Raw genomic sequence first — 22,834 nt, forward strand, 5'->3', positions numbered from 1 at the left:
CCCGGGAGCACCGCGAAACCGGCCGGGGATCTGTGGCGGAGGAGTTGGAGGTGGCACCCGGCTGCTCTCCCTGAGGAACCAGAACAGGGACAGTGTGACAAAGCTCCGGAGCAGTGGTGTGGGAGCAGGGGAGATGGGAGAGGGTCTGCAGCAAGGGACAAGGACATATGGACCCCTTCCCCACCTCTGAGCGCCCGTTTCTGCACTGGGGAGTTCCACAGGGCTGGGGATGCCCAGGGAAGGGTGAGCAGAGCTGCTCCTTGGGCTGGTCCCAGGCCAGGTGAGGACCATGTGGCTCTGGCAATTGGAAGCCAATAAATAAATGCAAAAGCAGGGAGGTGTTACATGGCAGAGACACCAAAACAATAACAAGGCAGGAACTTCAACCAGCCCTTTGAAGAGCAGATGCTTTGATACAAGGTTGAACCCAGCATTGGACCCCAGGGCCATGGGGAAGCTTTGCGTCCGGGTGAGGCAGGAGTGGACGCTCAGGCTCAGCTCCAGCTGCTGGCTCCTGCCAGTCCTCACCTTGGGGACAGCCCTGTCCCAAGGCACTGACCCCGCCTTTGCCACTTCCCACGCTGCTGTCAAAGGGATGGAGCACACAGCTACCCCGTGACTGGATCTGATCCCTCTGCGTGTCTTTTAACTGGGGGGAGGAGTGGAAGCACAGCAGGGTGCACCAGCAGAGGACACCATTACGGGCATCTTCATGAGCAGCACCTCTCCTTGGTGCCATCGGTCACCTCCGGCCCAGTGAGCAGAGCAGCCCCCCATCGCTCACCACATGCCAGCACAGAGAAGGCAACACCCACACCATATGAGCAGCTACAGCTCTCCACGCTGCCAGTATCAGCAGAGGAACCAGAGCCAAGGAACAATCGCATTGCTGTTTCCCTCTGGTGTGACAGAGCCATATTTACACACACACGTGCTCACAGCATCCCTCCTCCATACTACACAAAGCCTAAAGTACGCTCTCCTCCTCCTCCTCTCCCTTCCTGGGTGCCCAGGATGGCAGTCACACTGTGCTCTCCACATCTACAACCCCACCAGCCTCCAGACAAGATGCAGGGACCTTCAGATGGATGCTCTAAGGATGCAGAGCCCAGCAACTGTAGTGAAACTATCACAATCCCCCACCATAGACAGTGGAAAAGAAGGAAATAAAGAATGGGGACCTCTTCTAAACCCAAAGGAAGAAGAATTACTGGAGAGACCCAGGTGCTGTGGCAGGAGGATGCACAGTGCTGGATGCTCCGTGGAGGATGAACTCCCAGGCACATGAGCTGATGCTGTAAGTCAACAGGTTTTATCTGCCCGAGTCCCTCACTTCCATACAGTGTTGCAGGGCTGAGGTAAAAACACAGGATTATTTTGATTCAAAAATTCCCAAATTTTCTCTAAATACCTTCCCCATCACTTCTAACACATGGGCATCATAGGAGCTTGATCCAAAACACAACAGAGCTTCACTCAGCAACTGTACACAAGATGTTTTCTGAGCAGGTAACCCAGAGGTCAAGCTCCCGAGAAGCAGCTCTGCCATGGCCTTGGTGGGACACAGCCAATGCCCGTGTCATTCTCCAGGGCTATTACACAACGTGGGTTGATGAAATCTGGAACACAACCTTTAAAGAAAGGCGATGGGGCAGGGGGAGGAGGAAATCAAACAAAAGGGACATTTTACTTTCTGCCAAGAACCAGGAGGAGATGGAAAAAAAAAAACCCAACAAAAACAAAAACACAACCATTTGTCTATCTCACATGGTGGGCTGGTTGCCTCAGCACCAGGGCCTGGCTGTCCTGGAGGGAGATCATGGTTCTGCTGTCCTGCTCCACCACAACGCTGCACGGGAAGGGCTCAGGCTCTGGTGCTTGGGGAAGAGACATCCACGCTGCCTCCATAAATGCTTCTTGACAAATGTTAATTCCCTGAGCTAAAATATTCATGAAGGTGGCTGCCGACAAGCACGCTGCTCATCCACAGCGCTCTGGAGTACTCGGCAAAGGCAGCTGCTGTGTTTGCTAAAAGCTTCACCCATCCCTGGTGCCCGGGCTCGGCTGATCGTGGTGCTCCAGGTGGGATCTTGGCTGGGCTGCAGCGTGGGAGGGAGCAAGACTGCACTACCCCATCACCACAGTCCCCATCCCTGGAGGGATTTAAAAGATGTGTAGATGGGGTGCTCAGAGATATGGTTTAGTAGTGGACAGGTATGGTTGGATTTGATGATCTTAACGGTCTTTTCCAACCAAACAATTCTATGATTCTATGATTAGTGCAACATGGAGACAACCACGTCTTGGGCAAGGTCAACAATGCACTTGGACAGGTAGCTCCCAGCACCAGCGTGGCACAGGGAGCCCACACCAGCCCCACCTCCACCATTCCCACCCAAAGGCCATCAGCAAGAAAGCACCAACTCTTTGAAAAGTCCCAGGGAGCTCCTTTTCCAGCTGTGCTTTTCAGCCCCTGTGCACACACCGGGGCTGGCTCTGCTGGCTGGGGCCGGTGGGGTGGTCATGGTGTGCCCCGAGCTGCCGAGGCGCCGGGCGAGCGGGGTTGGCACAGTAACAGGGCTTTAATGAGCATTTTAGGCTTCCTGCCACTAGACATGAGGCTATCAACGCGGCCACAACACCAGAGGAGCTCTGCAGCAGGCAGATTTTATTACACTTATAGATCATCTAACAGGCTGAGCATCCTGGATTTATTAAATTAGACAAAGGCTCTTGAAAACGACCTCTGTGGGCTCTGCAAAAGGATGGACTGGAACAGTCACCCATCAAAGAGCAGAAGGTTGTGCTCCTCCATCCCACACCTCCCTGCAGGCAGGAGCGCTCCCCCATCCCCGCTGTCCCCACAGCAGCTCTCTGCTCTCCCTGTGCCACCCGAGCAGGAGGCAGGTATCTTTTCTTGGCCACCTGAGTCCTTCTTCCCCACCTGCAGCCTTCCTGTATCAGCTACTGCTCAGTGAAGCCACTGAGAAACCTCTGGCTCGCTCGGGCTGTGCAACAGGCAACAGAGAAGCAGGTTTTTACCGTGGGTAGAGGAATGGAACAGAGTGATCGAGCAACGTGCATCCCTCTGCGTGCACACCTCGTGCCCCTCTGCAAGAAACAGGGGAGGACTTCTCCAAATCTCACCACTGCCTGGACTCTCCAGCCATCCAGAAGCCACCACCCTCTTTCACAGATGGAGGCCCAAGCATTGCTCTGCAGATGTGACCTTGGTATGTGCCAGTCTGGCTCTGCACCAGCAACAAACCTGTCTCACAGTGCCACCAGCATCAGTGTGATGAGGAGAGGACAGGACACCCGCCCCGGTGTACAGCCAGCAACTTTCCCAGTTGGATAAATGCCATAACACTTCCCCCAGCCCCATCACACATTTCCCCACCTGTTTGTTCATCATGGGCACCAACAGTCAGCTCCTGAAATTTGGTTTTTGCCAGAGGAGCTCACCACAGCCCCAGGTCACCCATCCCAAGGAACTGGCTTGGGGAGGTGGGCTTGGAGAATGGGTGAGCAAGCCCTGCGTGCCGGGCGCCTGTAGAACCCTCTCAAGCCTCTACCAGGAGATAAAACAACATCAGCTCCACTTTCACCATGGGGAAGGAATTTTCTTCCCTTGGAACAGTTTGGGGAGGGGGTGAAGTACAGGGGCTGGGCAGGAGAGTTCAGCCAGGGGCCACTTTTAAGCAGAGTCGGTGTTTACGTCCACTGACAGCGAGTCTAAACACTGAGCGAGGCCGCGAGCTGCTGCGAACTGGCCGCGAGCATCCTTGGGCTCGTCTCCCACCCGGTGCCACCTCAACAAGGCATGGGCAGCACCCATCCTGTGGGTGCCCAGGCAGTAAGTTTGGGGCCACACATCCCATCTGCACCCCCGTCCCCCTGGACATCCATCCAGGGAGCGTGTGCTGGAGCAGAGGGAGCCCGGTCGGAGCTGCGCAGGAGGCTGGAGCTGGCTTGTCTTGGCCTTATATGGCGATTTTCATGCCGCTCTTGCAGCTCCCAGCTGCTCCACAGCCCAAAGCAGGGTCGGGAGCTGGCAGCCAGAGCTTGGCCTGCCTCCTTCCTGTTAACCTGCTGAACAGCCTCCGAGGGGTCCGTGAATGACAGGGATGGCTCTATCCTGTCCTGACACAACCACTTGCACTGGGCAGGGAGGGTCAGCAAACCTGAGGGTGGTCACCAAGTGGGTGCAACCTCCCTCGGCGCTGGGGTCTGACCCTCAGGGTCCTCAGCAGCATCCCCAAATCCAGGAAGCCCTTTGGGGGAGCTTGCACCCATGCACACTTACGTTCCATGTCCGAGACGCTGCTGGAGGGGAAGAGGGACAGAAGATGCAGAGAACATCAGCATCGTAACAAGAACAAGGGTCCTATGGGGATGGGGGTCAAGGGACCACTCCGAGCCAACACCCCAGCTCTTTGGGGACCAAAGTAAAAGCCCAGCATTGCACAAAGAGCTTGGAGCAACCACTCAACCCATATCCTGGCTCTTTGGGGATCAAAGCAAAAGTCCAGCATTTCATGGGCACTTGCCGGCCCCACCACACTGAAGGCACCATCTCGCAGGTCTGCAAATTCAAGAGTTATTCTTCCCTCTTGCTCTCCAGGATTTAAATGCATTTAAAATGCAAAATGTCCTCCTCCCTTCCTAGGAGCAGGGGGGGAGAAAACACATGATAACAGAGCCGACCCCATCTGCTCACAGCTGCCAGTGTGGCATCTTCCCTGCTCCCTGACGCACAGGCACAACAGCCATCCAGTCAAAGGGGAAGCAAATATCTGCAGCGTCCAAGCGAGTTGTCATGGTAATGAGCCTGATGGCAAAAGCCTGGTGAGACCACGTGCCAGGACAGTACACACGGTGAGGGACCGAGCTCCGCGCAGGAACCGTGGCAGGCAAGTTGCTTGGAGAGGGAAAGGCAGTTGTCTTCAGGGTCAGGAGGAAAGGCAGGCTTCATTTGCATCTTGATATTTGAATTTTAAATTGCACAGCTCCAAATTGGCCTTGTCAACTTTACTCTCCACCCCTCAGTGAAGGAGACAAGTTCCAGGTGGTCCTTGCATCGTGCGCTGCCAGGCACACATGTGCAGGTGCTCACCACCATCTCCATGCCCACCACCACCTCTGTGCTCACCAGCTTGCATGTCCCTCCCCAGGAGCAAAGGGCTTCACCAAAACATCAGAAACCACAACCCCATAGCAGGACTTGTAAGGTCACCTGGACACAGAGATGGTCATAGACACGGTGATGCCAATTTTGGAGACAGCTCAGGAGGTGGAAAGCTTGGATTGAGGTAGGATGATCTCCACCCGTGTTGGCCAGCCAACCAAGTCCTGTTCAACCACAGCTGGACCTGCACTTCTGCTTCATGGAGGTGAGGGAAACAGCTCAAGCATCCACCTGGGCACCAGATGTACCGGAGAGCCAAGGCCAAACCAGGGCAGGCTCTGCCCAACTGCTCAGGCTGGCTCTACTAACCAGTCACACCAGGGCTGAGCCTGCTGCACTGACTCTCCAGAGACCTTTCACTTTAGAGCCTAAAGCTGGGTAGAAAAACGGGCAAGAGGGGCAATGCCCTTGCTCAGGATCCTTACAGCAGCTATGAGAAGGTGTGAAGGACATTTAAGTGAGAAGGCCTTTGCACCTTGGGAAAAAACGTAGGAAATGAATCCAGGGCAAAGCTCCCTTGCCGTTTTCCTGCAAAGTTGGGATAGTAACTGCAGGTGATGTGGGATTCAACGTTATTTACAGCACCAAGTGCTGCTGGAATGACTCCTAAGGTCTTCTGTTCAGCACTGCTCTGACCTAGGGGCAACTCTCACCACAACCAAGGGTCACTTGAGGTGCTCCCACCCTTGCAGCATGGAGGTGTGCTGGAGAGTGCACAGAAACCAGGCACTGACTGAGATGTATGAGGCCACCTCACTGCATGTGGCACCTAAAATCAGACCATGTGGAGAGACTCAGGAAGATCCAGACTAGAAATCTGGGAGGAGAGAACGGGCTGTGGAGGGAGGTGCTCCTTCTGTCTTCTCTGAACCTTTAGGGATGGGTACAGCCAAGGTAAGGGCCATCCAAGCAAGCAGCAAATTAAATTAATGAAAGCCCTGTACCTCCCTAAGTGAATCCACCTCCCCTTCAGCCTAGATAGGAAGGAGGGACGAGTCTCTTGGTTTCCAGCCATCCCACAACCTCTCCCACAAATACACCCAAGCAGAGAAATCAGACCAAACACACAGCAACAGACTGAGCCATCAGCAGCACCGCAGCCACGCGAAGCCACCTCCGAGAGCAATCGTCTTGAGCTCTGGATAATTTAAGCCCCTGCATTATGCCGGCTCAGGAAGCGCAGTGAACTGCACACAGAGCAGGGTGAAAAACACCAAGTGCTTCCCACAATAAGAGAGTAAATAAAATGGCAAGATATCTCCTGGTGTCTCAGTAGAAGAAAAAAAAGAAAAAACTTTCAACAGGCTGAGAGAGTTGGGGCTGTTCAGCCTGGAGAAGAGAAGGCTCCAGGGAGACCTTATAGCGGCCTCCCAGTACCTGAAGGGGCTACAAGAAAGCTGGGGAGGGACTTTTCATAAGGGCACTTAATGACAAAACAAGGGGAAATGGGTTTAAACTGAAAGAGGGGAGGTTTAGATTAGATATTAGGAAGAAGTTCTTCACTGTGAGGGTGGTAAGACACTGGAACAGGTTGCCCAGAGAAGCTGTGGCTGCTCCTCCCTGGAAGTGTTGAAGGCCAGGCTGGATGAGGCTTTGAGCAACCTGGTCTAGTGGAAGGTGTCCCTGCTGCTGGCAGCGGGGTTGGAACTGGATGAGCTTTAAGGTCCCTTCCAACCCAAACCATTCTATGATTCTATGAACTAGAAATTTTCATTTTTTCATTAAAACACACAAATAAAAGAAGGAAAGCACCACCTCACCATGAACAAAGCCAGCAGAAGCCTCTCAGCAAAGCTCTGCTGAGCATTCTCACAAGACACGGGGTCAGACCCACTCAAGTCAACTCCATCCAACCTGATAACCCGGCGCTGCACCACAGGGCCACAGCTGCCATTTCATCCCAGTTTGGCTTCTTTTGAGCTCAGCTGAACTAAGAATTTGCTCAGTAGATTTGCTTTACAGTGGGGTAAAGGCAATTTATTGGTGGTCAACACTCTTCCCACTCCACTACATGTACACAGGTCACCCCACAGCCACCTGCTCTCCCTTCTGCAGGGAAATAGTGGGCAAAGCAGATGCTGGTTATGTCCCACACACACTGCTTAGCTCCTGCGAGAGCCATGCACCATGGCACTGCCACCATGGTGGGTTTCCCGCAAGCCCCATCTTCACCCCCCAGGACTGCCAAAACAGCACCTTGCACCAACACACAACGACTGCAAAGGAGGTGAGGACAGTGCCAGATCCGCTGGAGGCTCAGACAACTCCCACGGGTGCAGATGCTTCAGTGGAAGTTCTCAAATCCGGCCAAATTAGCCTGGAAATCTCATTACTCCCCAGCACTGCTCTTATGAGCTTTGCAGAGCTTCCTGCTGGGTTGGGAATACCACGCAGTCAGGCTCCCAGGGTGCTCAGGAGTCTGCAGCTGAAGGTCCAAGGACCAACCCAAGCAGAAGAGGTTGGGTTGGGTTGGGTTGGCCAAGCAGCAGCCACATCCTACACCCCACGCCTCACCCCTTTAGAAAACCCCGTACCTGCTCTGCTCTGTGTTGGTCCCAGCAGCTTTCAGACAAGCTTGGACTCTGCAGATCTTCCCAAAAGCCAAGGTGGCAGCCTGAGAGCATTTTCCAACCGTTGACCATTGGCCATCCCACCAAATGGCACAAAATAGGATAGCTTTTTAGTCAAGAAAGGTAGTTTCAAGGAGAAAATCTCCCAATAGATGCACACGGCTGTTGAGGGGCAAGGAGACCACGTGGCAACAACTCGAACTGGGCTTTGCTGCCACATGCAAGGTCCGGTGGATGTGCTGATGCAGATGACAGAGTCGTCCTGGCCGGGCAGGCACCACCAGGTTCAAAGGCAAGTGGCACCCAGAGGGAAAAATGCTTTAAGTGCCCACCATGGCCAAGGACCAAGGCTGGGAATAGCACACCAGGCTGCCAGAGCCACCCCTGTGTCCTGGGGAGCAGCGTTTTCTCCCTAAACCTGCTGCTCCCATCTGGCTCCTGCACTCGCACAGGAGCTCAGGGAGAGAGAAGAACAAGTCCATGGCCATGAGCTGCTCCCAGGAATGTTCCCCACAACCTCTCCTTTGGGAGCAGCTGTTTGGTCCAAGCAGAGAGAAGTAATCTGGGGCTGGTGCACAGGAGGGGGATGAGCCCAAAGAGGTTTCTCCATCCCCTGTGCCTGGGATGATGGATTTCACCTCCCCACCCAGCATCAGCCTGTGCATGGCATTAACCACCCATGCAAGGAAAACATCCCCTTCCTCCACACATCTGCTCCGTCCATAACCCTCACTGTCCCTCCCCTAACAGGAAAGCAGCCAGAAAAGCGAATCAAAACCCTAATTACATCCCAGTAGCTCCCCAGTGCCCTGGTGATCTGTTGTGACTTTATCTATGTGGTTGCAGCAGAGATGATGAAACCAGGAGGAAAGGGCCAAGGCTGGACGTGCTCCAAAAACCCACCCTTTCTCCCCAGCCTCAGCATCACAACGAGTGGAAATCTAGTGCAAGCTCAGGGTGCTGCTGGGACAGGTCTAAAACCAACCTGTGCTCCTGTTCCCTCTGTCTCCTCTCCCCAGGGACCCCGTCACCTACAACAAAGGAACCACTACAAGCATCACTGTATAGGGACCGAGAGGACAGCGGTGACAACCGTGGGCTGCAGCAAGGGAGCAGCGGGTCCCCAGGGCTCTGTTTGGCCATCAAATCATCCAGAGCTACAGCCACAGCATCTGGAGCTACAGCACCTACAGCACAGGGCGTGCAAGAGTGGGGATCCCCAGGGTTGCATCCCCACGGTGAGGGGTGCTGTGGCAGCAGAGATGGGCCATGGCCCTGGGGTGCATGCCAGGAAAATATGGGGAAAAAAAACCCCCTCCATGGTAGGTGGGAGCCTTCCCCAGCTCATGGAGCAGTCCCAAGCCCCACACACAGCACCTCTGCCCCAGGGATCTGCTCTCCCTTAAAAGCAGAAGAGGGGATGGAGGAGCCGTGCTGCCCACAGCGTGTGGCAGGGTACAAGCCATGTTCACACACACACAGGCACCTGGATCAGCTCCTGGATCCTGAGGGAAGGAGGTGAAGGGTAACGTGAAGTTGCTGAGCACGTGATTTAACCTACGGTAATTTTAACTTTCAGCAAGACTGACTGGCTGGTTTATCTTCTCGCCTACTTGCAGTCAGACTTCAGTGACCGCAGGGAAGAGGCTCTTCCACAGCTTTGAAGGGACAGGGCAAAATAAAAAGGTCTTACAAAAAATAAATCTATTAGCAAAACCACATTCTCACGCTCTTACCTGGTCCAGCATGAGGGACAAGCAGTATTTTGCTGGCTTTTTTTTTTGCTACTTATATATCTTGCAGCCCATGATAACTCAATGAACAAGAGCAATAATAAAACCTGCTTGGGAATTCTCATTTTTCATCAGAAACGCCTCAAAACAGCACAGACAAAAGGTGGAAGACTTCTGCAAAAACTCTGCATACAGTAACCCTGAGAAAAGCCCTTTAGAAAACCTTACTGAAGACCTCAGCCTGTCTCCACGCAAGTTTTAACCTGACAATGTCCCTTTTACAGACTCCAAACCTGATGAATAATGCATGTCTGGGATAAACCAGAAATATAATATTCACTAATGCTTACCGTAACAGAGAAACTAGGACTGCAAATAAGTAATTTATTAACCCTGAACCATGTTGCTGCTTGAACAGAGTGCACACCTCAGCTTCCAGCCCCAAAAAACACCGACGGAAAACTTGCTCTTGAGTCGTAACAGGAGCGTGCTGAGGGCTGGCTGAGACCCCCCCCACTCTCATCACACCTCCAGCACAAACATGTCTTCTCCTGGGCTCTGTGAGATGCTGATGGGGAGAAACCCCCTCCCCAAAAACAAGATTGGGAGCTGCCACCTTCCTTCCTCCTCCCTCAGGGGCCGCAGCCCCTTCTCCGTCGGGAGGAGAGCGGTGGTGGGAAGACCACAACCCTGTGCTCGCCTGTGGCTCCGGCTGCTTTCTCAGGCATTCCAAAATTTGGCTGGAGCCTCTTTTTTTGCAGCACCCCCCCATCCCCTCTGGCCGCCTGCCTAATTGTGCATTTATTTATTTCTGCATTTTCCCAGCTCCCCGCGCACACTGGCATAGGGCGGGGGGGGTGAAACTGAAGCCAGCTCCCAAGGTGGATCTAAAAAAATAAAACACCCGATGGGGTGCAGCTCCCCCCATTCCCTGGAGGCTGGGAGGAAGCCGGGAAGAGGGTGGGAGTTGGGGGGCAGGAAGGGGGGGGACGCCAGGGGCATTGCCCACCCCCTTTGCTTTATGCTCACGCTTGGGGAAATTAAAAATAGCTGCGTCCAAAGAGTGGCTGCGAGCACCACAAAGAGCGTGTTGAGCGGAGGCAGCTGCTGGGGTGCAGCTCCCCCCATTCCCTGGAGGCTGGGAGGAAGCCGGGAAGAGGGTGGGAGTTGGGGGGCAGGAAGGGGGGGGACGCCAGGGGCATTGCCCACCCCCTTTGCTTTATGCTCACGCTTGGGGAAATTAAAAATAGCTGCGTCCAAAGAGTGGCTGCGAGCACCACAAAGAGCGTGTTGAGCGGAGGCAGCTGCCAGCTATTTGCTGCCACCCCCTGATTCCCCCCCAGCCTCTTCCTCTGCTGCCAGAAGCTGCCGCTGCCTTTCTCCAACCCACATATGTCATGTCAACAATCAATGAATACAGGATCTCTGCTGGGTGAGGGGGGAAAAGGGGGAACGCACTTTGATTTTTGAAGCAGCTTTGTTGCCTTGTCGAATTCAAGTTTTGTCCTCTCTGAGCTGTCACCGGGGGTTTTGGAGCAGTGAATCCCACTGGGTGAGGTCAGGATAACCCACGTCACCTGGCTGAGATGGGACCCTCATCAGGAACAGGGATGTGCCAGCCATCGGGATGCCGCTGCCTCTAGGGATTCCTTTATGCAACGGGGAAAGGGGGGGTTATTGCCCATTATTACCCAACCCACAGCCCACTGGTGGTCCTCACCGACCTTAGCTGGTGGCCCACAACAGGGCTGGAAAGAATTAAAACCAACCCCATCCCCACCACCATGTGGTGCAGCTGGCAGGTACAGGGCTGTGTCACCATCAGCTCGTTTCACACCCTGACCCCAGCACCAAGTGACATTGGGGAAAAAAACACTGTGATTTTGTTGGTTCTTTGGGTGGGTTGGTCATTCACGTCTCTGTGGAGAGACGTGGTCACCCAGGGACTGGGGGATGCTCGGGCATGGTCACCCAGGGACTGGGAGATGCTTGGGAACCCAGTGCTGCCCCAGTTTGCAGAGAACTGGGGTCAAGCACCCACCGAAGGCATCCACCACTGAAGCCCCTTCCTCAGCTGCATGTGGGGACTACAGCAGAGCCCCCAGTGCCTTCATTTCACCGCTCCAGCAGAAAGAAAGAGGAAAAAAACAACAAAAAAAAAAAAGGGAAAAAGAAGGAAAAAACAACTGGAGCAACTGCCCAGTAGTAAATACCAGTGCTACCATCTGCCACTCACCACTGGTATTCGGGGCTGTTGCTGGAGTGCTGTGTTTTGTTTGATATTTACAGCGTGGTGGGATGCAGAGGAAAGGCAGGTCCAAGGCCACGGCACAAGGTGGAGGGTGGGAACACCAGCAGAGCCCAGAGCGCTGGCGTGAGGGTAATCATGCGCTCGGCAATTAGCTGTGTCATTTCACTACCGGCTCTGACATCTTCACTGCTAAATGCCATTACAGGCAGGTTTGATTTCTGTATCAGATCACGAATTTTCTGTCACCGAGAGCCTGCAGTCAGGCTGGAGGCCACGGGTACAGAGCTCAGGCTCCCAGAAGTCACGAAGAAGTAACTCCAGCTGCTGCAAGCGCCTGAATCACTCTGCTTCCCATAAACCTGATAAATGCAATTTAAAATCCAGCTCATTTCCCTCACTGCTCTTTGCACACATCTTCTACACAAACATCTTTGCTAGGTCTCAAGAGATGGAGGAGTAGGGAAAAAGCAGAAAGGATGGAACTACTTGAATCTGTTCTCGTAGCTCAGCGAAAGAGCAATTCCAGCTTTGCAGCTCGCCCTGCAGAAGACAATAGGGGCTGTGTTGTTTCCAGGAAGGAAGCACCTGGGTCAGGTCATCAAAGCTCCTTGTTCATTAGGAAGTCCCAGCTGTATCCAGCTCTCCCAACTGCTTTCATCCTCTCGCCTTCTGTTAACTCCCAAACCTCCCACCACCAACTGCTTCACAGCGGGGTCTCTCCTGAGTGGGTCCTGCAGGCACCGAATGCCCTTCGAGGGGGGCTTGGGTGTGCACATCAGCATCCTACATCCACGCTCAAGATGTTAACAGAAACAGCCAGCTTGATCCAGCTAAGCTTACAGTAAACCAGGGCACTTTTGGGGCCCCAGTGATGGTCCCTGGATGTGGACCCAGGTGACAGGACCGGTGTTGGAGCCATCCCTGGAGAAGCCCTCCCTCCCCTGTTGCCTTTTCTCCCACCCTTCTGCAGCTCAGCAGTGTTACTTCCCCAAACACCACAATAAACCCAACTAGAAGAGGTAAAATAGAAGAGGGTAAGGTAGGGAACCTTTCACAGAGGTGCCTACAGGTGTCTTGACAGCAAGACCCACCTCCAGCAGCAGCTGGGGCCAAACACTTTGAGCAGATAGAAAAGGGAAGACAGGAACCCCCCTGAAGCCACCATTATGGGATCCCCACACCCAGCCCCAGTAAACAAGATTATACTGGATCAGCATCAAGCGAGACATTAATATTTAGAAAGACCACAAAAGAAGATCTGCATATCCTCCCAACCTCTTCAAGGCTGCTTGATCCTGGCTTCAGCAACACCCTGGGGAACAAGTTCCCAGGGCTCCCTGTACATTCATGGATTTTTTTTCCCCAAAAGCAGTATTGAAAATTAAACACAACAAATCCATTAAAGATCTCCAAGCTCTGTCAGGAACCACTAGCACTTGTGCTGTCTCTACACCTCCTGTAATCACAAGGATGTGCTTTGCCCCCTCTCCCTTGCACCCTGACTTCAGGTGTCCCTCTCCTGCCCAGCTCTCCTGGAGGAGAAAGGATCACTGCTCCCCAATTATTCCCAACATTTCCTTATTTCTACTGCATCACCTTGGAGATATGGACTAAACATCCCAGGTGAAACCTCCCTACAGATCATCTTCCACTCCGTTCCCCACCAAACCAGTTATTTCCCTGCCTCTGCTGCCCACCACTTCCCATTACTCCCCATCCTGCATGATTTCCCATTCACACCATAACCATGAATCCAGGAGCTCCTGGATGGAGCCATCTCCCCTGTCACTGCATAAACTGGTGGGACTGGAAGGGCACTACCACCAACATTCATCAAGGTGACACACCACCCCTGGACCATCACAGGATGTGGCCGTGCAAGGGGTCACTTTCTCCCTCCCATTGGGGTCAAACTGAAAACCAGAGGAGCCGAGAAGAAAGTCCTTCCAGTGCAAGACCAAGTCAGACCCATGCCCTGGAAAAAAATCTGGGGTGGGGGGATCCCTGCCACCGTCTGTGCCTCGCACAGCCACTCCCCTCCAGCCTTTCTGTTTCAGCTTGCTTTAAATTTGAAACACGCTTTGATTCAAGCCAAAAGTTTTTATGCTAAACAGAAACTGAAAGTCTTGGAAGATCTGGCCAACAGGCACTGGCAAAATTGGATCTGGGGGAAAAACACCAGGGATGAGGGGAAAGGGGGTTTGTAAAGCCTGGTGCTCCCACCGAGGAGGGGGTAGGGAGAGCTTGGAAACACTTAAATGGCAAAATGTGTGGAAAAAGTAAAGGACAGAGAGGCCAGGATGTATAAGGTTTGTTTTTAATCCCTGCCAATGAATTTCCATCCTGTGCCAAGACTGAAGTAAACTGCTTTGATCTGAAAAGGAGGAGAAAAAAAAAAAACACACGCACAGATTCTTGGCTCCTTAAAACAATATAGATGACAAAGGAGGGAACTACGGTGAAAATTAACACGGTGCAGCTCTGCCGACGGTGACGTTTTTAAATGCCCCTTTCCTCCAAATAAATTGGATTTTGAAGGGGGATTGATTAGGAAACAATAATTACATGAGTCTATGCACCACAGCATCACTGGGCACACATCCCTCCCTCCCTCTGATCCCCCAGCAGCAGCCACCGACGCTTACACCGTCCTCCTTTTTTTTACCCATTTATCAATTTCTTCAGTTTCCAGGGAAAGGAGCAGGGCCTGGGGCCACACAGGGCTCCAGATGTGACCTGGCAGCCCCCTGCACGGTGCCAGACCTCCCACCTCCAAGCTGGCCTCTCTTCTCCTATTTATACACCCAGTTCAGGGGTTCCAGTGCTCCCCTAACCATTGCCAGATGCTGGGCTGGCCTCGCTCTTCATCCCATCCTGGTCCCATCAGCTCCCAGCTCCCTCCTGAGCTCCCTCCCAGCCACCACGGGTGAAGCAGGGGTGTTCAAGGTTAACGCTATCACAGTTCACCCGAGGTCCTGATTTAGGAGCAGGACTACCACGCTGTGAGCCTGGGAAGGGTCTGCAACTCCAGTGCAGAGGATGCAACCACCCAACCCCATACGTGTGAGCAAATTCTGGCACGGAGATGGCCGACTACTGGTTTAAAGCATCTTCTTAGACTCCCCCCAAACAGCAGTCTTAGTAGCCCCCCAGTTTTAGAAAACAACTTGACTTCAGCAAGTAAGGGGCAGGGCTCACAGCCCATCCACACTGGAAGGTGCCAGACACGGAGCGAGGTCAGTTTATTGGGAGAAGGACACGTGGTGCCCAGGGATGCTCCTCCTGATCCCTCATGCAGGAGCTGGGAAAGCCCATCCAGAAGATGCTCTCACCTTGGCGTTAGTTATCCACAACGCCAGCAAGTTTGAGATGCTCCCAGGTGAGCTTGAATTTTGTCCTGATTTCAAACCAGCATATCCACAAAAGAAAGAAAAAAAATTAATAGTCTCAGGCAGAAACTGAAAGGAGTCCTGGTGTGATGGGAGAATGCCCCCAGGCTGGATGCAGCTCTTGCTGGAAGCAAATCACTGGCAGATAAGCCAACCTAGTATAAATCCAGCCCAAGGGACATGGCAGAAGGGTAAACTGAGGCACAGAGACTAGGCCTGGCCCATGGACACATAATGAGTCATTAAGAAGCTAGGCTGCAGATCCAGACCCTTTCCTCAGACCTGCTCTAGGGACCAGGCTGGATCAGTACCCAGGCAGCACCGAGGCCATCACCCACATGCAGGTCCAGAGAGGGAAGGGACAGTGCTCTCCATCCGTCCCTGCAAACCCCTCCTGAGCACCCACTGCCACTCCACTCCGTTCCCACGCAGCGGGGCTCTATTTATAGAGACCTCACCCGCTAATTATAGATCACAGCAATCAAAACAAAAGGAGGGGAACGCTCTGCATGTGCTGCTCTCTGGCTCCATCCCCTCACCCCGGCACTATTTTTGTGGCAGCTCCCATATCTCAACCAAAACCTCACGAACTGCCCTGGCACCGTGGTGCTGGGCTGCTCTCCCAGTGCAGCAGCAGTGGTGGTTTCACTGGGGACCGCAGGGTGTTTCACCAGGAGGATTGAGATCTTGCACAGCGTGAGGCAACATCAGAGGGTGCAGCCACCAGCACCAGCCTGGGCATCTCCTCCTGGACAGACTGTGCCAGGATGCAGCCATGCAGCCAGGGGAGCTTTTGCTCAGTGTCCTGGCACAGGTGGCTCCTTGTCCCCTCCAGTGACTGTGATCCCTCCCAGCCTGGCCAGGGCTGTTTCCCCACAGGCTGAGGACTTTATTCTCTCCACTTTCAAATATCCTGAAGTACCAAAGGTCTAAGCTCTTTGGGTGACACTTCCACCTCCAAAACAAGTCTCTGGATGCATTTGCCTTGGCTCAGGTTTTTTTGGCAGGCTTTAGTCTTGCACTTCGTGCAACGGGGAATCAGAGAACACATCCCTTGGGAAAACCAAGGAAGTGCCACAGGACTGGGGGACCACACAGGGGTAAAACTCCTGGGACACTTGCAATGCAGCACCTTGTCCCCAAGCCTGTCCCCATCTCCCTTTCACCCTCTTTCCTACCTTCCCTCAACTCAACTTAAAAGGTGATTCTCCATCCTCCAGCTGCTGCGGAGAAATATCAACCCCCGTACATAACCCAGCCTAGCACAGAGATTTATCAAACAGCAGGAACAAGCCAGTGCTGAGGGGTAATCGCAGGGGTTCAGCATGGGAAGGCAACCCCGAGCAATCACACCATCTCCACATCCACCCATGGTTGGGAGGGAGGAATTTCTGCACGTCTGAGCAGGCTCAGCTTAGCCAGGGCTCGGCAGAGCTGGGAACGGCCGTTGGCACGCTCCCCACAGAGGGGAAGGGGATGTGCTCTGCCTGGTGTTCCCAGAGGCCAGGCAGGCTCTGGGGGCTGGCACACGGCTGGGGCTGCTGGCAGGAACAGCACCCAGTGAAAGAGGGAGACCCCAGGGAGCAGGTCTGGCAGCTCAGCCTGGGTCTGAGGGGATGGAGGTCCATGGCCTGTGCACGTCCTCCCCATCACAGCCATTGTGCAGAACTGGTTTGGGTTTTCAGAGTGAAAATATGGTAGAGGATGGAGAGATGGAAAGATGGACATACAGCAGGAGCACAGACTCAGGATCAGCTCAAGGACACCTGTGAGCAAGTCTCAGAACTGGGCTGGATGCCAACAGGGTGGCTGGTATCAGCTTGTCCCACCTTCTGCTAAGGGAATTCTGTGCCCAAAATGCTCCAGTCCAACACCAAACTTGACCCACTCCATGGCACAAGGCTCCTGTGCCCAAGGCTGCCCCATCCCATGGCCTCTGTGTACCACAGCACCAACATCTTTGGGTACCCACCAAGATCTCTCCAGCTCATGGCTGGGCTTCGAGCCATCCCTTCACACCCCACTGCTCTCCAACCCATCAGGAATGAGATGCCAGGTCTCCCTGGCCGGACACGGGAGTGCCTCTGCCACTATCGCCAGTCCAGGGCTCCCCTCCCAAGCCCACCCCTCCCTCCTCAGCCCACCCCTCCCTCCTCTCCTGCTTTTAATAAGAGCAGAAATTGCCAAACCCACAAAATTAATGTCTAACAGGTTCAAGGCAAAGCAATTCAATCCCCGCTTGCAACTACCTGGGAGGTCTCTGGCCAGCTGCTGCCCAGCTCCCGGCACACTGCGGAGGTCATCCCAGCGCCGAGTCCCCCATGGGACCCCCACCCAGCTCCTGGGGGGACAACTGGGGCACGCTGGGGGTAGATCGTCCCTGCATGGGCTGCAAAGTGGATCACCCACACAAAAAACACTGGCCTCGCTGTGCATCGGAGAGGCATCTCCTGGGCGAGGCTCTGGCCCTTTTACTCCTCCCTGGCCCACAGAGCTGGTGGGGACATGGCAAGGAGCTGACACAGCCAGAGGAGTGAAGAGCCACAGGTAGGGAGCAGGTGACCACCTTAAGGGAGAAACCAGTGTCCCCCAGCAACCCCAGCCAGCAAAGCCCAAGGTGTGACGGGCACAGGGCTGGGTCCTTGCATCCCCCATGGGGACATACCTGCCAGCAGCCTGACCTGAGTGTCACCAGTCCCCTCCAGTGACTCCCAAGGCTCAGCCATCACAGCTTCATGCTGTGGGACAGTGACAGTCAGTTCCAAACCCAGCAGAGCCGTGACACCCTTTGAGCCACACTGCACTCTGCCCAGACAGGAAAGCTGCACTACAGCTGAGCCCCGATGTGCTCAGCACACTGTGCCCAGTCGCTCCCTACAGGTCTCCCCCCTCCTCATACAGACCAGCCAAGGGCTGAGGGCTAAAACCTGCACAGGCACCTGGTTCTGGTGTAAGGGGGTTTTTCCTCCTGCCCCAGTCTGGCCAGCGTGGCAGGGGATGCTCTGGTGGCATGGACTGGTAGGGGCTGGGGGAGGCTGTGCCCAGCTGTGGCCAGGTGACACCTTCAGCAGAGCCAGTGCGAACAGCAGCGTGGATCCCACGCGCTGACGTGCTCCACAGAAAGGTCAGGAGGGTATTTTTATTCTATGTGTCAGACCCCGATGAGGAGGAGTGAGCGGTGACAATCTCTTCTCCATCTATGGCCATGGCAAGGCTGAACCAAGCCCTCCTGCCCTCTGCCAGTGGGACCCATCACACCACAAAGGGCCACGGGGGTAGCAGGTCCTGTTGCCCGGTCCCAGTGATGCTCTGCTGGGTCTGAGCCATCCCCCAAGGCACGCAGGGCATGGAGAGGTGCCAGCACGGTGGTACATCGTGCTGCCTGGGACACTCACTTTTTGTTTGGTTTTTTCCTGTCACTTTTTCCCTTCTCAAGGGAAAAAAGCCCAAGAGGTGTCTGGAGAATTCCAGGACACTCCCCCTGTCCTCTGCATGCTCTCTGGTCCCCTGCAGAGGTCTGGAGGGCAGGGTACAGGGTTGGGGCATCGCCCATCTGCTCCTGCCTAGATGTACCAGCACCTGGGGCTGGTCAACCTCCCCGGGATGCAAAACAGCAAAAAAACACCCATTAAAAATTGGCTTTTCCAACATCCTTCCACCTCTCCTCAAAACAGGGCATCTCCCCCACACCAGCCAGCTGCACACTGCTCTCCTGTCACTGCAGGACACAAAACACCAGCCCAGCACACAGCCAGGTTGGAGAGACACTAAAAATGTATTGAAAACCTCCACCACTCCTGAGACACTTAAATTATTTAGGGCACTTGGATCAACCCCAAGAAAAAATACAAACAAACAAGGCAGGAAACACAAGCAACGCTCACTGTGCTGCCATGTCCCCTCGCCCCATGGTGCCCTCGCAGGGGACATCAGCGGAAGACCAAGACATGCCACCCTCACACGGAGCCTCCCTGCTGCAGACACAGGTCCCTGCATGTCCCCGCATGTCCCAGCCCCACGTGTGCACACATGCTGCCCCACATCAAGGCATTCCCAGCTTCCTGAACCTCCCGCCCAGGCAGATCTCAGCACACAGGCACCCACTGTGCCAGCACGCTCAACGCCAGGCACCCCCCAGGGGCTCGCTGTAGCCAGGGGGGCAAACTGTCAGCCCAGGTGGTCACAGCAGCGCTGACCCCGCTGGGCACAGCACCTTCACTTCACAGCTCACAGTGGACCCGAGGGTTTCCCTTCCATTTGTCTCCCCCCTCTTTTTACTGAGGGAAGCAGTGCTGACGGCGTGCTGCAGCTCCAGGGTGGGCAAGCAGCGGGAAGGCGTTCCAGCTGACCTACTTTCCATGGGCATCTCTAAGGAGATCGCCTCCTTCCCAGGCACTACCGAGGCGATTCACCACCACCAAACCCCACCTGGCACTGAGGAACAGGGCAGAAAGGAGGGGGGAGGACTCTGAGAAACCCCTCAGCACTCCCCAACAGTGTAGGATCTGCTGGCAACAGAGCAACCCCACACCAGGTGGGACCCACACACCTCCAAAAACACTCACCATGCTCTGCAGACTGTTTGTCAAGCTCCCATGCAGCACAGCCCAGCAATAAGTCAAACCCAGAGAGCAAAACTCTTCACCAGTTTGGCACAGACCTCCCCACGCTGTGTAACCAGGAGCATCACCCCAGGCTCCTCCAGGGGCAGCAGAGGTGGCCCTGGCTGATCCCCACAGCCCAAACACGGCCACACATCTCCCTCGAGCAGCACTTACCATCTCGTCCAGGGCGTAGCGCAGCAGCCCGTGCTCGTAGAGGATGAAGAACCGACGCTGCCATTTCTGCAAGAGAAGACAGCGAAGTGGGTCATGACAGTGCCCATCAGCCTCTGAGCCTCACTGGGGACACCAGTGCTGTGCCCCACAAACATGGGGCAGAGAAAAGGCACCAAAAACCCTCCGTGGCAGGAGGGGTCATGACAACAGGGCCTGGGTCTCACTGAACACCAGACCACAGCTGCCAAAAAAGTAGGGGGAACCTCTCAACACTGCAGGGATCGTTCCTAAAGGGTGACTGATGTTACAGAAGTATTTCTCCTCAGCCCCTCACACCCCAAACCCAGTCATCTTGGATGCTGTGGGCTTTGCAAAGGCCATCTCGCAGGGCTCTGCCGGAGGTCTGTTCACCCCAGCCCACGTTGCTCAGTGCTGATTTACTGCCTGGCTTTGTGTGCACTCAAGAAGAGGCTGTTTTGGGGTCGCTTCGCCACCCCGCTCCTCTCTGTGTACAGACAGGCCCCAAGCTGGCCTGGTTTAACCAGACAAGGGACAAAAATAACCAAAGACAAGACTCCAGATCCTAGGCTGGAACCAGGACTTTCCTCCTCCTCTCCTGAAGGATCCCATCACTGCTCTCCAAGAGACCCAAGACCTGCAGGACAACAGAAAGATCCCCCCAACCAAGTGCTCCCAGCTCTCAGCTTCACCCTGCATGGTCTATTCCAGCACCCAGGGCTGCAGGGTGACAAGGTGTCACACTAGACATCCTCCAGTAGTGCAGGAACTCGATTCGGATGGCGGCTGCATCTCCAGGGGTGGCACTACTCAGGCGGTCCTGCATCCCTGGCACTGCTGCTTCTGCAGCTGCACAGCAAACTAGATTGGAGAGCTGATCTGGCTGGGAAATTGCCTTTTTTTTTTTTAATGTGTGCCAGGTTGTATTCAGCCAAGAGCAAAAACTGGTTGAGCAGGCTGAAATAAAAAAGATCCTAGATTCATAGCCCCAGTGCAGCAATTCTTATCTTGCTTTTCTCAGCCCTTTGGGCAAAGTCCAAGGTGCTCAGGGACAAGCAAAACTACTGAGGATCCTGTGGACGTCTGCATGCCCCAGCTCTGCAGGCAGCCCTCTGCTCCATGGGGTACCTGAATCCCATGTCCCCACAATGTTGGGCCAGCAGCCTGTGACTAGCTGTGACTTCAAATAATGACCCATATACCCCAGGCTGAACTCAGAATCCAATTCTTGTTCACTCGGCAGAGAGGTTTTTTTTATTACTAGCAGCTCTGAGAGCATTTTGGCTGCATGACAGAGAGTTCACGGACCATTGCCATCCCTCCCACGCACAAGACAGGCCTGTCCTGGCGGCCTCAGCAGCAAGTTGCCTGTAAGAGCAGCTTGGGGACAGGCTGGGAGTCCTCGTCACAAGCCATTGGTGAAAGGACATCAGCCTGGCCACGTCCTTCTGGGCCTCACACCCCTCAGGGAAGGAAAGTGGGGGATGCTCTGACCCTACACGGTGCTGCTGTTTCTGCAAGGCACAAACAAACCCCTTTGGACAGAGGCTGAGCGTGCCCCGCTCTGGGTCTCTGCTGCCAACACACTTGGATTCAGAGCTCTACAAATGGGAATCACCTCCCAGCCCCTTCCTTGCTGCAGGGCCTGCCTGACACAGGGGTATCTGCATTAGGGAATGGGATACAGCCTCCCCCCAGGGCTCTGGGAATGCCCATGATGAGCTGCAGAAAATAAAAGTAGTTGTTTCCAAGCACCAGAAGGAAACTGGGTGCCTCGCTGATGGTCCCAGCACAGCTCAGAGCTGCACAGCCCACACCCCAACAGCCTGAGAGCCTTCCCATCAGCGAGACACGTGTCAGGCCAACCCAAGCAGCATCAAGGCATCAAGAAGCAGGAGCAGCGAGCAACGAAACTACATGGACTGAGCTGACCAGCCCCTGCAGCACCCCAGCCTGCTGACCAGCACGGGAGACCTCACATCCCACAGCAAGCACAGGAAACATCTCCCAGCTTCCTGGTTTGCACAAGGGGATGGGTACATGGAGATGCCTGCAGCACTCCAGAGGCCACAACCACCCCCGCAGGCAGGGACAGGCCTTTGCCACTCCTTGTGCGACCCCCATGTGCAGCACAGGGCTTCACTTACCCGGGAGCGATGGACAGGGTTGTCAAAGTCCGTTCCTTCTGGGGCCAGCAGCAGCCAGCCACCATAAATGGGTTTGGCCTGCAAAGAAACAGCAGAGAAACACATCAGACACAGAAGAAACCAGCTCACCATGGACCAGCACCACAGAGATGGATGGTCAGGGACCATGGAAGGGCACCAGCCCCTGGCATGAAGGCAGCTGCATGAGTTCAGGCTCCTGCACACAGGGAAACTCAGCCCTGCCAGCTCAGGGAACACAATGCTTAATGGCAACTGGTGGTGTTATAGACACTGTGCAAATGGGACAGAGCTGAGGCCTTGGGAGGAGGTAAAACCCCAGCCACAAACACCAAACTCAGTTGCTTCTGCCTGGCATTGTGCAGAGAGCACCAACCCCTGGGTACTGCCAAGCTGCAGATCACATCCTGAGCGACAGCACCCGCCATCAGCAGCGTGCCTCTACTCCAAAGCACAAACATACTCCAAAGGAGAGCTCGATGTTTTCCTTTTATTAATTAAGAGAGGAAAAACTACCCAGCGTTGGCAGTTCTCCAGCTCGCAGCCGCTTCCTGTGCCGTGCACATCCAACACCCGCTTCCCTGCTCCTCCCCACCAGCGCCTTCCAGCAGCACACGGCCCAGCACGCAGGAAGGTCAGAGCCAGGCGGAGGGAAAACAGCTCATTCAGCCAGCCAGGAAGAGAAAGGGAAAGAATACCCGGAAAGAAATGCCTTACAGTGCTGCCATTTATCAATGGGAAA

The 22,834-nt window shown here is 54.5% G+C and overlaps 1 protein-coding gene across 1 annotated transcript in view; it reads right to left on the reverse strand.

Annotated features, from left to right (window-relative positions):
• Positions 1 to 22,149, reverse strand: part of MPRIP (myosin phosphatase Rho interacting protein) — a 70,802-nt gene extending 48,653 nt beyond the window's left edge. The window contains exons 1-2 of the mRNA XM_029085442.1: positions 22,075 to 22,149; positions 19,910 to 19,975 (exon numbers count right to left, since the gene is read on the reverse strand). Of these exons, the coding sequence (XP_028941275.1) occupies positions 19,910 to 19,912 (3 nt within the window). The 5' untranslated portion in view covers positions 19,913 to 19,975; positions 22,075 to 22,149. The remainder of the gene's footprint in view (positions 1 to 19,909; positions 19,976 to 22,074) is intronic.
• Between the last annotated feature and the right edge of the window lie 685 nt (positions 22,150 to 22,834).

The sequence above is a fragment of the Antrostomus carolinensis genome, unplaced genomic scaffold (genome assembly GCF_000700745.2).
Source record: "Antrostomus carolinensis isolate BGI_N321 unplaced genomic scaffold, ASM70074v2 scaffold17260, whole genome shotgun sequence".
NCBI classification, from domain to species: domain Eukaryota; kingdom Metazoa; phylum Chordata; class Aves; order Caprimulgiformes; family Caprimulgidae; genus Antrostomus; species Antrostomus carolinensis.